The following is a 17,887-nucleotide window of genomic DNA, read 5'->3' as shown; positions in this document are numbered from 1 at the left end:
TTAAAAAGCATTTTATATAATATAATAACTGTGTATAACAGTGTATAATGACATATAAAAGAGGCTTATACACAAATATGGGAGATACCAGACATAATATATGAAAAATATATCATATTAAGCTAGGTAACATAAATATTTTCTCCCAAAATAAATACATTATAGTTTTCCCTATTTTATCTTTCTTTCGAAAGTAGTAGACATGTTCAGATCCAGAAAGGAGCAAGGAGTTATCATCTCAAAAAATTATACCGTATATATAAATTTTATTTTTATTTTTAGTATATATATAGACTTTGAATCCTCTAAACACAAGACTAAAAATTGATTCAGCGATTTTGGGGTTCAAAAAACACTACTTATATTTTTATTTTTCGAACTCGCTTAGTGAAAATCCTGAATCCGCTATCGTGATTAAAAAAAAGACAAGCTACATAAAACTAATTAATTGAAACACAATATAAAGATCATAAAGACAATACAACAAAGTTATTGTAAAAGCAACAAGGTAAAACATTCACCCAAAGTCTTATGATATATATATTGCCTAGCTAAAAATTATCTACTACCACTACTACAAAATAAGTCCCAACTTAGATATAACACGCCAAAAACCTTTTCATCTTACATTATTTGAGTATTATTTATCAAACAAGTCTTAAAAGCCAAACACAAAGTCTTTTATGCTCAAAATCGCGATTCAAGTAGTCATTTATTTGGTTCCCGCCCCAGAGGCGGGAACTACCATTCTAACTTAAGTGAAAACCAAATCTACCAACCATTTGAAGTATCCATTTGGTGTCTTCTCTCTGCTTCTCTCTGCATTCCAACCATCCTTATTCTTAGCTGAAGTTGTGCTGCTGCTGCCAAAAACTTCAAACTTTGCAAAAGATTTAGTATTCCCACCACACTATCTGCTGTTCTTGTCCTCAATCTATCTGCATCTGTCACTACATTCTCCACTGCTGTTCTTAGTATCTCTATCTCCTCATCCACCTCAGTAATTTCTCCGTCTACGAAATATAATTAAGTAAGTAAAAGTATATGAGATCGTCAAAGTATTAGAGCAGACAAAAGGTCCTAGGCTCAAATTTTACTGTCATTCGAAAAGCAAAAATAATTAAATAAAATAACTCTACATGTTGGGCTTATGAAAAGGAAATCAAACTCGCACGTGAAGTATCGTATCGAGACATAACATGATTGTGTTCTCCCCAAAGGTCCTTTTCAAATATTGTTTGAATTTTCGAGATTCAAACAAAAAAAAAGTTGATTATATATATATATATATATATTTATATTTTATTTTTTTAAAAAAATAATTCAATTATCAGTTATTGTGACTTATACATAGGACTTTTTATAAGTAGTTCTCAGATATATAAATTTTATTTTAAAAAACTTAAAGATTTTATGTTTGAATTCACAGTCAAAATTAAATTATTTGACTCTCGAAATTCAAATAATGTCACATAAATTAAAACAGAAGAAGAAAAATCAGCGCCAGATAGACAAATAGAAAAAATCTTTGTTAATTTAGCGGAATAATCAAACTCGCACGGGAAGTACTCATAAGGTCCTTTTTTAAAAAAACGTATAAAGTTTTGACATTGAATAAAAAAAACATTTAATGATATAAATCTAAAGCTTCACTTATCATTTTTTATTAAAATATTTTACAAAAAAATAACAACATAATATTATTCAATATAATCCCAATTGTGACATCTACAGAAAATATGTAGAACGTACCAAGATCTTACGTCTACTTATAATTTTTTTTTTTATACAAATCATTTATTGAAGCAAAAACAATTTTGAAATAAGCAATAAATGTATGTGTGTTTGATTTTCTAAAACGATACTTATATAAAAGCGAAATGGTCTGGTAGACCCTTGTACTTGTATCGTTTGTATTTTGGACCCTTCTATTTAACTCTTTTATCAACTGAACCCTTAGACTCAATCCAAATAAGATTTTAAACAAATCATTTATTGAAGCAAAGACAATTTTGAAATAAGTAATAAATGTATGTGTATTTGATTTTCTAAAACGATACTTATATAAACGTTATTTAAAAAGGATCGAATGAAATGAATTTTCTAATAACTTAAGCTGAATTTTTTAATAACTTAAGTTTTTAGATAGATACCTCGAAGCATTTCCATTCCGTACTGCTGCGCAAGTCCCATCAACGGCGGGGCAGCGACACTTTCTTGAATTTTAGCTAATTTGTCCATAAGATTCCTCTCTTCGATCTTCGTTTCGATTCTAAGCCTATTAATCCTTTCGATTTGATTTTCACTCAAATCATTAACGGAATTCATAACAAGGGGAAAAGCTAATCCTGGTTTGAACCCAGCAATCCATAAGAAACTTTTTTCTAATGGAGTAAACCATGACGGAGAAAACATGTAGAACACATTTATATGTGACATTCTTGATTTTTCTTCGTAATATTCTTGATAATGAGCTAAAATACGCGAAATAAGGTTTCTCATAATTGATTCATCAAGTGTGGTTTGTGTTATGGTAAGTTCATTCAAGAATTGTTCTTGACGTAAGAACCAACCTTGAAGAAAAGCCTCAAATGAACCAACACTAATGTTGGCTCTAGATGACCCTGGTGCCATATTTGGTTTTTCTTTTGAGTTTTATGAAAGTAAAAGTAGTAAAGAAGACACACACTTATGTATTTGAAGAGAGCATAAATTATACAAAAAAAAAAAAATGTAACAATTTTTTTTTTCTTTTTCGGTTTATCTGATTTTGATTTAATATAATTGTGTACTCATCTATTAAAAAAGAATAACATATTTTTCTTTTTATTCTATTTCATTTTCTTTATTGATGACACTTCAGTTTTTCATATGACATGTTTGACGACACAAGGTTAAAAGACGTTTTGATAAATTCAACATAATTTTAGTTTAGAACTATAAGATCGAAAAGTTCTCTTTATTTTCTTAAATTTCGTATCGAATCGAATTAAATCATTCTTTTTAAACGGATGGTGTACTGGATTTAGATGAAAAGGCAGGCACTTGTCAATCCTACTTGGCTTCATAAGATGAGACCAAACAATTCTATGTTTAGGTAACGACAAATGGCTCACTCTCTGCTATTTTCCCCATGTCCAATAAGGGGTCTCGGTGCCACGGATTTCAAAATTCAATGCATTCTAGTTGAACAAGAAGAGAAAAATTACTCCCTCCGTTCACTTTTACTCAACGTTTCGTTTTCGAAGAGTTAATTTGATTAGTTATTAAAATTAAATTAAGAGTTGAAAAGAGAGACTCACTTAGCATCGTTATTATCGTTACTTGCTCAGTTTGACTTTGACTTCGATTTTGACATGTGATTAATTGATAATACTTTTAGACAAATTTTATTTTTTTCGTTTTTACTAATTAAATATTACTTTTTGATTTTAATATTAATTTATTAATTCGTGAAATTATTAAATTCATAGGGAAAGAACATGTTTCTTTCGAATAAAAAGTTGTCATTTTCCTTGAATAGAAAGTTACCTTCCTTCCCAATAATCACCTTCGCATGCATGTTGATGGTTATAAATTTTTAGAGGCTTCACCTCATTTGACACTGGAAAATAAAATCTTCTTACTTTTTAAAACTAGATTTTTCTTCTCTTTTTCTTTGCATAAAAGTTTTTATGTAAAAATATAAAGGCAGTGTGATTTATTTCATTTGTTGAGTTCGCTGAAATTCTATATTTTCGGTTGTCAGTATTGCAGAATAGTATTCCATCATGTCATGAGAGGTATTAATCCAAATCTCGAGCATGTGTGAGAGAATTAAATTCTTTTTTAAAAAACACTTTTTTATGTGAATTTGAAACTATATTTTTCTTTCGGTTTATATCATTATTGCAGGAATAACACTTGATACTTTTTATGCGGAGTATAAATTATACACTTATAATTATACAAACACAGATCTTATTATACAAATTATAATGTATAAATTAACTTATACAAAAACTGAACAATTTGTATAAAATTGGATGTTTGTAGCGAATTATACAAATCAAAAGCTCCATAGCAAACATAAAATTTGCTATGGAGCGCAATTATGCAAATTATAGCTATAACATATAAATATGATTTTTATGTTTGCTAATTGCTATATATAAAAGTTGCTCTTTTTTTTTTAGGTAGAGTATAAATTATACATATATAAAAAACTGTAACAAATAATAATAGATATGTATGAACTTAATATAAAAACTTAAATTTGAATTTATCTTAATTGAGGAGATTTTAAAACAATAGACAAAAAATTGTTGAAGGGGTTTGTATTTTAGTGAAGATTGAAATGATTTTTAAAACAATATACGAAGAGGCACTTGTCAATCCACGGATTTCAAAACGCAATGCATTTTAGTTATATAAAAAAAAAACAAGTTTAGTGATCTTTGTTTTCTCGTGATTTTTAATTTTTTTCATGATTTGTATTTTTATTTTTTTATTTTTGCTGTTTTTATTTAATAAACGATTATGAATCAAAGTATTCTTATCGATAACCTAATTCATTTGATATAAGTTTAAATAACTTTGTCTTACTCGATATAAGATTGATATAATTAAGTTATGCAACACAAATTATATAGTATTTCTATGATCTAATTCAGTTGATAAAAGATTGAAGAACCAATTTTATCTCATTCGACATAAATTTTATAGGAATTCAGTTGTGCAGTACAAATTGTATAATATTTCTATAACCTAATAAATACACGGAGAAGGGCCTAAATACCCTTCAAGTATAGGGAATAGAACAGAAATACCCTTCATTACCTTTGAGCTCCAAAATACGCTTCCATCCACCTATAGACATTTATTACCCTTTTCACTTGATAGATTCCTTGAGAGTAATAATTAATTCTTTCATTAATGATGTGGCAATATTGAATTGGCTGAAATTAAATTGACCAAAAATAATTTCTCCAAATCAAATTCGGATCCAACTAAATTCTACCCGACCCACTTAAAATTCTACTAACCCATATCTTAAAAAACAAGGGAGAACCCTTCTTGTATTTGATAAATTAACAAGATAAATACGTAGAACCAAATGTTTAATCAACAAAAATTATAAGATAACTATGCAAGCAGACACTTGTATTTGTCTTGTTTTTTGCTGCGAAATATAATTAATAGAAGCCTTTCTTCGTTTTATTTTATGTAAGTAATACTCCATCGTTCGACAAAAAACAGTAAATGATGAAACTAATTTTACACGCTAATTTAATTTCAGCCAATTAAAAGTTGTCACATCATTAATGAAAGAATTAATTATCACTCTTAAAGAATCTAATAAGTGAAAGGGTAATATAAGTTCATATAGGTGGATGAAAGGATATTTTGGAGCCCAAAGGTGGAAGGAGGGTATTTTTGTTCCATTCCCTATACTTGAAGGGTATTTTATGACCTTCTCCGATATATAAATTTAGAGAATTTTTGCTTTGCTTGACATAAATATAGTAGAAATTAAGTTATGTCTTACACAACATAATTTGTTGGTTCTAAAACTAAACTTCAATATAACTTCTGCATTCTGAAACTAAAGTTTTTGTCTCACTCGATATAAGTTATGAATGAGTAAATTTGAATAATACATAATTATATATCCTTTAACTTGGCTTTAGATCACATTGATGGCCTTAGCTTCAACTTTGGGTGAGCATAAGTAGACACTTAAAACTTTTATAAAGTTAAGCAAATAGACACATGCTTCATACGTGACATCCTACATGAAAATTTGTGTCCTACGTGGTGTCGTATATGTATTATGATATGTAGGACTCATGTGTCTACTTGTTCAACTTTATACAAGTTTAAATGTCTACTTGTGCACACCCAAAATTAAAGGGTATAAATATGAAAATAAGGCCAAGTTAAATGGCACATTTATGTATGCACGATTTGTTAGACGACATGAGTATATATATATGCTTTATTTTTTAACGAAGAGTATATCTGCTCTAATTAGCAAAATTAAGGAGATATATTTACCTCACTAATTAGGAGCAGAAAATCCTTACTAATAAATGAAAATTTCAAATAATCAACTAATCAAACTATTAAAATTTTTTTGAATTAAAGGCTTTTGTTTTTCTATATGAACATACAATTATAAGTTAATAAAATTATTTTATAACTTGAAACAAGTATCAAAATAGTGATATTACGTTGAAGCCTTTCACCTACCTTTCCATTTTCTTATTTGTTCAAACAAAGTTGTCTATACTCAACAATTAGTCAAGGTGACAAAAGAGGATAAGCATGTGGTCTTTTTATTCGACCTAGATTACTTTGCACATTATACAAAGTTATTAGTGAAAGAAAGAGTGATAGTTTATTAGAGCTTATTAGAAAAAATAATATACGTATTACTTTTATTTATTAATAGTATTTTATTTGATATACTTTTTAAGCTCAGATTAGTTATACATTTTATTGTGACTATTTTATCAATTAATTCTAGTGAATCTTTGAACTTTTATTATTTTAATAAGCATGAAGAAAATAAAAGTTGAAGAGAACTATGTATTTTATGATGGAAAAATTGTACATAATGACAAATTATTAATTCAAATTAAATAGTATAATCACTTTGATTTAATTGTGCCATGTAGCAAACTGTTTGCCAGTCGTCTCTCTTCCTCAAACTCTCGCTCACCACTCTCCCTCTCTCGCTCGCTCTCTCTGTCATTCGCCTCTCTCGCTTTATACAAACAGAAATGTATAAATTGTGTTTCTGTTTGTATAAAGCGAGAGAAAATTGTATATACACATGCAAATACATATATATTCGTCATATACACTTATAATTATGCAATACAAATATTCCCCTGTCCAGTTCTCTTTTGCCTTTCTCTCTTTCTCGCTTTATACAAACACAGATTATATAAAATACAGTGTATAATTTATGTTTGTATAAAGCGAGAGAGAGAACGATATTTGATATACAAACGTTTTATTTCAATTCAATTGTATACAAATTCAAATTTTATATAGATATACAAACACATAAAATTAAATTGAGAGACTCTCAACTATTTATACAAACGAGAGGCTGACAACAATTTATACAAATGGCCTCTGCCAACGAAATTATACAAATCTGAAGAGGAGTTAGTGAATTATACAATTGCTTCTTTTGTATATATGTATAGCGAAATAGCTTAGTCATATCATGTTTGCTATGGAACGCAATTATGCAAACTTTGCTATAGCATACAAATATGAATTTTGTGTTTGCTATATGTGAAAGTTGCTCTTTTATGATTACCACTGAGTTTATAATACATTCTATATAGTAATATTATAAATGAAGATACTAAAACTGTAATAACAAATAATAATAGATATGATATGAGCTTAATATAGAAAACTTAAATTCTGAATTATCTTAATTGAGGAGATTTTAAAACAATATACAAAAATTGTTGAAGGGGTTTGTATTTTAGTGAAGATTGAAATTATTTTTTTAACAATATACGAAGAGGCACTTGGTGCCACGGATTTCAAAATGCAATGCATTTTAGTTGAATAAACAAAAGTTTTTTAATGGTCTTCGATTTTGCGTGGTTTTTAATTTTGTCCTCAGATATGATGATTTTTTTTCATTTATTTATTTTATAAACGATTATGAATCAAAGTATTCTTATTGATGACCTAATTCGATCGATATAAGTTTAAAAAAGTTTGTCTTGCTCGATATAAGACTGATAGAAGTTAAGTTATGCAACACAAATTATATAGTATTTCTATTATCTAATTCGCTTGATAAAATTTTAGAGAACTAATTTTATCTCATTCTACATAAATTTTATAGGAATTAAGTTATGCAGTGCAAATTATATAATATTTCTATAACCTAACAACTTTAGAGAACTTTTGCTTCGCTCGACATTAGTATAGTAGAAATTAAGTTACGTCTTATACAACATAACTTGTTGGTTCTAAAACTAAATTTCGACATAACTTGTGCATTTTGAAACTGAAGTTTTTTTCTCATTCGATATAAGTTATGTATAAATAAATTTGCATAATATATAAATATATCCTTTAACTTGGCTTTAGCTCACATTTATTGCCTTCAACTTTCGGTGAGCACAAGTAGACACTTAAATTTGTTTATAAAGTTAAACAAATAGACACATGCTTCATACGTGACATTCTACATGAAAATTTGTGTCCTACGTGGTGTCTTACATGTATTATGTGTCTACTTGTTCAACTTTATACAAGTTTAAGTGTCTACTTGTGCACACACAAAATTGGAGGACATAAATATGAATTGAGGCCAAGTTAAAGGACACATTTATGTATGCACCGTTTGTTAGACAACATGAGTATATATGCTTCATATTTTAATGAAGAATATATCTGCTCTAAGTCGTAAAATTAAAAACATATATTTACCTCATTAATAAGGAACAGGAAATCGTTACTAATAAATGAAAGTTTAAATAGTCAACTAATTAAACAATTAAGATTTTTTTGAATTAAAGGCATTTGTTTTTCTGTATGAACATAAAATTATAAGTATATAAAGTTATTTTACAACTTGAAACAAGTATCAAAATAGTGATATTACGTCAAAGCCTTTCACCTACTATTCCACTTTCTTATTTGTTCAAACAAAGTTGTTGTCTATGCTCAACAATTAGTCAAGTGACAAAAGAAGATAAGCCTGTGATCTTCTTATACGACCTAAATTACTCTGCACATTATACAAAGTTAGGGAAGAAAGTAGAGCGTATTAGAAAAAATAATATATGTAGTATATTATTTGATATTTTCTTTGTCCATTATTGTTTGTCAGGTAAGATTATACACAATACTTAAGAAAAATTTAATATAATGTGCAATTTGACTAATATAACCCTACTATCAATTATTATTAAAATGGTTTTTACTTTTTGAAAATTGTAAAAATAACTTTTTTCACATTAAAGTAGTCTTGTAACTTTAAAATGGCTACTTTTTGAAACTAGTAGTTATGTAATTATTAAGGGCAGAATTGGAAAAAATTGACTAATTATTTCTTGATTGTTTAAATTGACAATTAATTTTGGACAACTATTTTTAGTATACCTGACAAACAATAGTGGACGGAAAGAGTATATTTTTTTAGTTTAGATTAGTTATATACTTAATTGTGACTATTTTATCAATTAATTCTAGTGAGTCCATGAGTTTTTACTAATTAATAAACATAAGAAAATAAGAATTTAAGAGAACTAAGTATTTTATGATCACCACAGGGTTTATACTACATTCTATATCGTAATGTTATAAATGAGGATACTTAATTAATGCAAAAATATAAAAACCAAGAAGAATGTTGAGTTTTCAAACTCATACTTCCTTTTAACAAATGAATAAATTAGAAAAGATAGATTGTCTATCTAAAGTAATTCAAAGTATTTTCCTCTTGTGTCTTCTTTTTAAAATATGTCCAATAATAATTGATGGTTCATCATTTCTTCTTGAATTTATATCATATTGAACCTATTAACAATGTCATATGATTCTACTTTGTCAATCACATTGTGTGGGGTATCTTGAAATATATTCCCAATAACTTTACCATCCCATGTATGTTATTTTTCATGTGTCGTCGTTTTGATTTTGTTACTTTCACCTCTTTTGTTGTCCGGATGATATATTTACATCCCTAGCTACTTTATCAAGCATATGTTTAACATATTGTCTTCTTCATCCCATCAAAAAAGTTCTTGCCCAAATCAATAGTTTTAACCTAAACTTTAACAATCTGTTGTTTATTTGAATTTAAAATTTATTGAAAATAAATTTTGATACATCTCTAAATTTCATTTAAGAGATTACTGAATATATTATTATAAATTACCAATTTTAAACTTTAATAATTAGAAAAAATTAAAATTTTAAATTTATGAACTTCAAATTTTGCCTTCGTTCCTAGAGGACATGGACCGCACTTCAAAAACCACCAGCTTTTGTCCTCATCTGCACTTCACAACGTAGAGCTTTCCCCTAAATATCACTTGCTATTTTTTTTGTCTTTTACTGCAATTATTTTTGAAAGTTCATTTTTTTAATCTTATAAGATATCCTTGTCTATCCCCTTCTACGTATCAAATGAACCATAAGTCTTCATCTTTTGTTGTGATGCTACTTATTGACGTTAATAAGTGTAACTCGTTTAGATCATGAGCTGACACAAAAGCAAGAAAACTTTTACAATATCCGTGAATGGGATAGGATGAAAAATGGAAATATGCCTCCATTTGTTACTTGTAACAAAATTCTCTTGTACACATGAACAATGAATTTTCTTCCAACTATTCCACTATTTCCACAATACCAATACACTGATGAGTGAATTAAGTTCAAAGATGTGTAATTCTTACAACAAAGCTACACTCTTTACTGCTAATTAAAACACTTTTAGCTTTTGAACAAGCTGGAAAGTTCACCCTTCTCATACATGGAGGTCAAGATATCACACCCACCAACCAACTCACCCTTCACAAAAATTTGTGGAAATGTAGGCCAGTTACTATAGTTCTTCAACGTCTCCCTCAACCCGGAGTTGTACTCTTCATCAAGGACATCAATGCTTTCATAATCAACACCTTCACTTTCGAGAATGGCTACCACCCTCTGTGAGAACCCACATTGTGGTGCACTTCTTGACCCTTTAATGAAAGCAACCACCTTGTTTTCCTTCACTAGCCGGTCAATGAGATCCTCCAAGGGCACTGTTAACTGTACATGACGGCCTGGTGTTAACCTTAGATCAGCCTTCTTCTTTGGAGGCTGACGTACCCATGTTGAATTTCCAGGTTCATTACCCGGTGGTACCTTTCCATTGGTCGCAATATGTTCTTCCATCCATGATTTCCAAGATTCAGTTAAGGCGGTTCTATCTGGCTCATCAACCACACCAACCTACAAACATTATACCAGTTATTAAGTAAAAGAAAAAATATAGCCGTAAAATCCTGAAGTATAAAAAGAGAAACAAATGTGAAATTTACCGACATAAGTGATAACCGGTGCGGACTTGTATTTCAGTATTAAGAAGATAGGCAATGTATTACACTTCTACTGCTTAGAGGAATCCTTTGCAATTTATTATGCTCTAACTGCTTAGAGAAATCCTTGTACTAATAGTCAAGGTGCAGACACAGCTGTTGAGATTCTAAGCAAGAATATCAGTTGATAAATGTGATGTTTGACAAAGTCACATTCACATAATAAGATGATTAGAAAATGTTCATATGTCAAACAATAGTAACATGCTTAGCCAAGTTTTAATATATTGCTTTCGCTCTCTAAAGTAAAGAGATTTGATTATTCAGCATGGTGTGCCTTATGTGCAGTATAAATCAACATTCCACATAGCAGAGTTATCAACGGCTCACTTAAGTCCTGAAGCTAGGTGCAAAATAGGCTGGAGCTTTGCCTCGCTTGGCCAGAGCTTCAGTACAGGCCAATAAGGTGTACACCTCATCACCAATGGGTGTGGTCTCAAAGAGGCGACACTAAACAATAAATATTTCTCTTAATTTTAATTTTTAGGTTCTTTTGTCAATATAATTGTCAATAGTGCTAATAATTATTATTCTTGAATTACAGATATATATTTTTGATTTTATATTCACTTGCTCGTTTCTTCATTAAAGCTTGCGCTTTAGTTGCACCTTGCTTTAAAGCCCCAACAGATCTCAGTGCTTTTGTGCGCTTTTCACCTTTGATAACACTGCCACAAATTACTATATTTTTGTCAAATATCCCCTTCACAGCTGCACTATGTCATAGAAGAAACATTCCAACGATAAGAATGTTAATTAAAGGAAGCAGCAAAAGAGTGGTGCTACAAGACGCCCAGCAGCAACCAAACCAAATGCCAATCTTTTTTGGCCGAGGGATAATGTAGTGAGGTAAGTAACCTAGAATGAAATAAATGCCTTCAATCACAAGTGTTGACCACCTGTGTGCATTCAACTAGCACAATCTCCCGCTCTAGCAGTTTTAAGCACCGAAAAACAATTATTCTATATCAGTTTGTTCGCTGCGCCAAGCGAACTTACTCTGGCATGTAAGCAGAAAAAGGTAGAAGGCGGCCATCATCCCATATTTCTGCAATTTTTTATCAGGATGTTTTTTTTGGTGATGCTAAGAGAAAACCCATTTGCTGAATCTATCTCAGTCTACTGAGATTTAGAAATGGATTTGAATCAGACAGTTCTTTCTTTCCCGAAGTTGGGTTTTGGGCGAAAGTCTGGTCTCTGAGTTAGTCTTCAAGATATAACCAGAAGTTGAACACATAGCTTGGGAGGGAAGATATCAGAAAACGGTCTCCACCTGAATTGCAGGAGCAATAACTAGTCCCCCATTATTTTCCAACTATAACCAGTAGAAATTAAAGAGACTCACTAGAAGTGGCAAAAAGAAGCAAAAATAGGACCCTGAGTAACACAATCAAAGCTACCGCATGCTATGCAACCATGTTATAAGCCCCTCCAAACCTAGAAAAAGCATATGCAAAGTTCCAAGTGAGGTTCTTTGGAGAAACTTGGAGGCTAGATAGCTTACACGAGGATGATAAAGGATATGCATGATGGTGCTAAGACTCGGGTCAGGATTGTGGAAAGTAACTCAGAACACTTTCCGTTCATGATGGGGTTCACCCGGGATCTATTCTAGGCCCATTTTTATTTGCATTGGCGATGGATGAACTGACACAATACATCCAAGGGGAGGTGTCATGGTGCATGTTATTTACGATGACATAGAACTGATTGACGAGATGCAAGGCGACGCTAATGAGAGGTGACATTGATGTGAAGTTGGAGGTTTAGAGACAAACCCTAAAAGTCAAAAGGTTTCAAGTTTAGTGACATGACCCATGAAATGGACGGAGACATGAGACTTGACACACATGTTACCCCCAAGAGAGGAACTTTCAAGTACCTGGGCCAGTAATAAAGGTCATGGGCAGATTGACGAAGATTTCACACATCGTATTGGGGTGGGATGGAGAAAATGGAGGCTTCATTTAGTGTTATGTGTGATAAGAACATGTAGCGAAGACTCAAAAGTGACTTCTACAAGGTGGTGGCAAACCAACTATGTTATATGGGGCGGAGTATTGGCCAGTCAAGAATTCCCATGTCCAGCATATGAGAGTAGCTGAGATGAGGATGTTGAGATGGATGTGTGGCATACCAAGAGAGATAAGATTATTGATGAAGATATTTGGGCAAAGGTGAGAGTGGCCCCCGTGGAGGATAAGATGCAAGAAGTGAGGTTGAGATGATTCAAACATGTGAAGAGAAAATGTGTAAATATCCCAGTAAAAGGGTGCGAGAGGTTGGTTGTAGTAGGCTTGAAGAGGAGTAGAGGTAGGCCAAAGTAGCATTGAAATGAGGTGATTAAGCAAGATATAATATACTTCAACTCACTGAGAACTTGACCTTTGATAGGAGGGCATGGCAGTCGAGAATTAGGATAGAAGGTTAGTACGTAGTCAATCACATTACCTTTTCATTCCCAAAATATTTGTATATTCTTGCCCCCAAGGCCTAGCTCGAGTGGCAAAAGGTGGAGGATTTGTGGCTTAGGTCGCAGGTTCAAGCCCCACACCATGCAAAGCGAAGCCCGGTATTTAAGTGGGGAAGGGTAGAGGGGCGGGCCCATTATCCACCAAGTTTAGAAGACTGTGATTGGTCCAAAAGGCGAGTCACAGACGGATTTCTCGGTTATAAAAAAAAAATTGTATATTCTTATATTTTCGTACTCTTAGATTTTTATTACTACCTATTATTTCTTTAGCCTTGATTATTGTATTATCTTGCTAATATTTCTGGTTTTGCTACTGCCTTCTTTTACATCTTTCTTTGAAAAGAGGATCTATTGGAAACAACCTATCTACATTCTCAAGATAGGGGCAATGCATGCATACACTCTATCCTCTCCAAAACCAGCTTGTGGAATTACATTGGGTTTGTTGTTGTTGTTATGTTTTGGAAACCGTGACTTAGCCAGATAATTCGTGAAGGGTGTCCAAATTATGGATAGGTAAATTAAAGCCTAAATAGAAAAAATGTAGCAATGGGAAATTGAACTTGAGCGACCAACATATTTTTGCACACTATTGCCAAGTGGAACTACTGCTTTATCCATATCAAAGAATGTCGTTTTTTAATATATGCGAGGAATCGAACTTGGGCATCTTGTACATATTGTGCACACCCTTGCCACTGAGCTACTGCTCTTTATTGGTTTTGAGGATGTCCAAAATTCTAAATATATCATTATAAAGTAAGATTTGATCTATATATATAGTGTAATTTTCCGGCGAAGGAGTCGGACACCCTGGAACAACCATAGCTCCGCCCCTGTTTGGAAAACATCAATGCTTACCCCACATATGATGTATTCTCCCGCAAAAGTGCTGGAATAAGGATAAGGGAAATAATGTAGTCTTTGCCTTACATTTCCGAGACTAGGCTATTTTGGCGTGAGCTATTGCAAGTCTTAGACATGTGGCCTATCGGTCACAAGAAGGAAACTCTACTGATGCTCAAAGTGTGCTCTCACGATTTGCAAGCTCCAAAACAAAAATTAGTTGCATTCTCCAACAACTAGACTATAGGAGCTATCCCCCTCAATCGAGACAGAACTTTCAGTTGTTCAAGTAAACACAAGGTGGAGCAAGGCTAGGAACAATTATTCTTTTATCCCCAATGGAAGAATGGCACATCCACTTTTAAGAAGAAGAAAAGTAAAATCGGTTTCATTTCTCAGGCTGCAAGTGTATATGACTAATACATTCTCACAACAATGTGCATTCCACTACTAATGCATCACACATTACTTTACCCAACTTAAATATGCCGATTCAAATCCATTTCAAAATCTCAGTAGCCCAGAAAAGATTCAGTAAATGGGTTTTCTCTTTAGCATCACCAAAAAATTGCAAAAATATAAATATGTTTCTCTCAATCACCCATTTCACACAGGATCAATCAATCAACTACGCGTTAATCTCAATAAATTGGGTCAGCTCTATAAATCGTTCTAGAATAATTTTAACAGTGCTTAGCTGAACACATCACAGTTTTCACTTACACATGTAAATAATCAAAAGTTGTTTACCTTAACAGAAGAGCAGAGTTGAGGTACGGAATTCTTATGGGAAAGAACACTGGCAGCGATGTTGCGTGATATGCCAACAAATTGGAGATCACCATTAGTATCATACACCGCATATACACCAGATTCCTTCGGAAAGCTTCCAGAGATTTCATCAGGCTGTAGAGGCACGGTTAAAGGGTCTGTTTCAGAGAGCTTTTTCAGAGCTGCAACAACGATGCTCGCATGGTGGCGAGTGGTGGTTCTGCTTTTGGGACGGAGAGTAATGGAAGGGAAAAGAAAGGAGGTTTTGGGAAGTGAATATGAGGAGAAAGAAGGGGTATTTTGAGAAGAGAAAATGGGAAGTGTAGAATGGGGTTGTGTGAGAAATGAGATGTTGAAGGTCGCCATAGAAGAGAAGAAAGCTGAAGAAGAAATGGTGGATAGTGGGAGAGTGGACTGAAGTTGGATGAGTTAAAATCTCAACAAGTTGGGCTATTTTGATCATTTTGAGTCATTCTAGCCCATAAATGAAGCCCAATGTGACTAGCTTCGGCAACGCTAGGCTAAGTTTTGAACCTTTGCGTTCGCCATGCATTTAGGGTCGTTTGGTAGAATGTATTAGGAAATATAATGCATGCATTAGGTGTGTGTATTAGTAGTACCTTATTTGGTACACTTTTTCATGTCATGCATAACTAATGAAAGCATTAGTTATACACTTTATTGTGTATTAAGTTGTGTATTACTAATACCAAGGAATTCTAGGTATTAGTAATACATAGCATTTTAACACTTGCATTAGATTAAATAATTACAAAACTACCCTTAAAGCCTTTTCATTTTCTTTGTTGTCATAAGTTTTTGTTTTTATTTTGATCTGCTTTTTAGTTTTTTTTTTTAATTTGTTGGTGTTTTAATAGGCTTTATGGCCTCTTAAGTATTCTTTTTAAAAAAATAAAAATTTAATTTCAATATAATTTAATCACAATTTTTACTATTGTGACGATAAATTTGATAAAAAAAATTCTTTGCAAACTTTTCACAAAAATATTTTTATGCAATAGTACAACTATTTAATATTATTTTTGAAAAGAAGAAGAAGAAGAAAAGTTAATTGTGTTTTAGCAAAGAAATCTTTTTTGATGTTTTAGCAAAGAACTTTATCGCAAAGAAAGTGTACAAATAAATAAAGTGTGAAGGGTATTTTTGTAAACATATATTTTTTTAATAGAAATTATGCAAAATTTGTTATTTATAATACATCAAACCAAACAATGTATAAGAAATAATGCTTGCGGCATTATTAATGCAAAACTACTAATGCAAAGCATTACTAGTGCACCCTATTTTGCATTATTCTTATACACTCTACCAAACGACCCCTTAAGAGGCATCAAAAAAGCCAAATGTGTGGAAACTGGTTACTAGTTGTTATAATGAGTTGTCAAAATGAATTATGATAATTTTGAGTTTAAATCCCATTTTTCTCTAAAGTTAATTAGTCTTTTTATTGGCTTTTAAAAATATAAGCAAATCGAGGTTCGAGAACTTATTTAAGAAGGCGATAAGGGTCGACTATGGATACAAAACAAAAAAAAACGTTTTCTAGTCCCTCTAAGCCTGAGGGTGCTTGGGGAGGAAGGGGGAGGGGTGCCATACAAAATACATGTTTAGATATTCGTTTATTTTCTATACAATTACAATTAATTATATGTAATTATATTAAATAAATAAATTACAACTTTAAATAAAACATAGATTTAAAATAATTTTTCAAACTAACGTTAGAGTATTTTTAAAAATAAATAATTTATAATTTACGAAATATTTAAAAATAATACTATCTAAAATTCCACTTCCCCTAAATTGAAACAATTTTTAAAATTAACGTTAGATCAGTTTTAAAAAATAAATAATTTTGTAATTAAACAATATTTAAAAAATAATACTATTTAAAATCCCACTTTCCCTAAATTTCCTCACGGTCTCCAACCTGAATTGAAACTGTTTTTTTAACAAACTGTTTGTAAAATACGTAATTTTTAAAAGAAAAAATACTAAACAAAAAGATAAATTTAAAATTCTTCAAAAACTAATTAATTCAATACTAATACTAATAATAATATAATCATAACAATAATAAAATTAAAATTGTTCAAAACTAATTAATTCAACAACAACAACAACACAAATTAATTTAATACTCTTTTTGAAATCAATTATAGTTGTTACAATTTTTAAGTTCATCATTATCACATTAGCGTCAGCCAATTCAATTAAATTAAAACTCCCTTCCACGTTTACACACGGCAAGAAGAGAAAACAATACGTTTGAAATTTGTATTTAAATTCAAATTCAAATTATAAAACCAATAAAATTCTTAAATTGTCATTTTCCTATAAATAAACTACCCGACGTCTTCTAAGCCGGTTCCACTCACTTCCTTCTTCTTTTTTTTAAAAAAGCTACCGATAAAACTATACAACGGATATAATGTATACCATCAAAGCCTTTGTAAGTCTTATTTTCAGGTAATTTTTTTGCTTCAATTTTTATCCAAAATTTGTCTAGTTCTTTGGATGATTATCACATATAAACTCAATTTAAAGAGAAAATTTTTATGAGGTTTTTATTTTTCTTCATTTATTTCAAGCGTATCACTTTGAATTTAACAATGAACAACAAAAAAGATCGACATAGAACAAAATACGTGAAGCAGAGAGA

At 31.1% G+C, this 17,887-nt stretch overlaps 2 protein-coding genes across 2 annotated transcripts; both read right to left on the bottom strand.

Annotated features, from left to right (window-relative positions):
- Positions 1 to 767: 767 nt before the first annotated feature.
- Positions 768 to 2,634, bottom strand: LOC125833417 (protein ZW2-like). Its single transcript, XM_049512565.1, has 2 exons — positions 2,154 to 2,634; positions 768 to 1,013 (listed from the first exon to the last, which is right to left on the bottom strand). Exons 1-2 carry the CDS (start codon positions 2,632 to 2,634, stop codon positions 772 to 774), a joined length of 723 nt encoding a protein of 240 aa, XP_049368522.1. The 3' UTR covers positions 768 to 771.
- A 7,648-nt stretch (positions 2,635 to 10,282) lies between these two features.
- On the bottom strand, positions 10,283 to 15,589 carry LOC125833409 (bifunctional monothiol glutaredoxin-S16, chloroplastic). Its single transcript, XM_049512556.1, has 2 exons — positions 15,184 to 15,589; positions 10,283 to 10,968 (listed from the first exon to the last, which is right to left on the bottom strand). The coding sequence occupies exons 1-2, from the start codon at positions 15,568 to 15,570 to the stop codon at positions 10,465 to 10,467; spliced, it is 891 nt and encodes a 296-aa protein (XP_049368513.1). The 5' UTR covers positions 15,571 to 15,589; the 3' UTR covers positions 10,283 to 10,464.
- Positions 15,590 to 17,887: the final 2,298 nt, after the last annotated feature.

This window comes from Solanum verrucosum, unplaced genomic scaffold, assembly GCF_900185275.1.
Source record: "Solanum verrucosum unplaced genomic scaffold, falcon-dt-bn FXZP01000142.1, whole genome shotgun sequence".
NCBI classification, from domain to species: Eukaryota; Viridiplantae; Streptophyta; class Magnoliopsida; order Solanales; family Solanaceae; genus Solanum; species Solanum verrucosum.
Note: the sequence above shows the minus strand (reverse complement) of the source record. Positions and strands in the feature narration are given on the sequence as shown.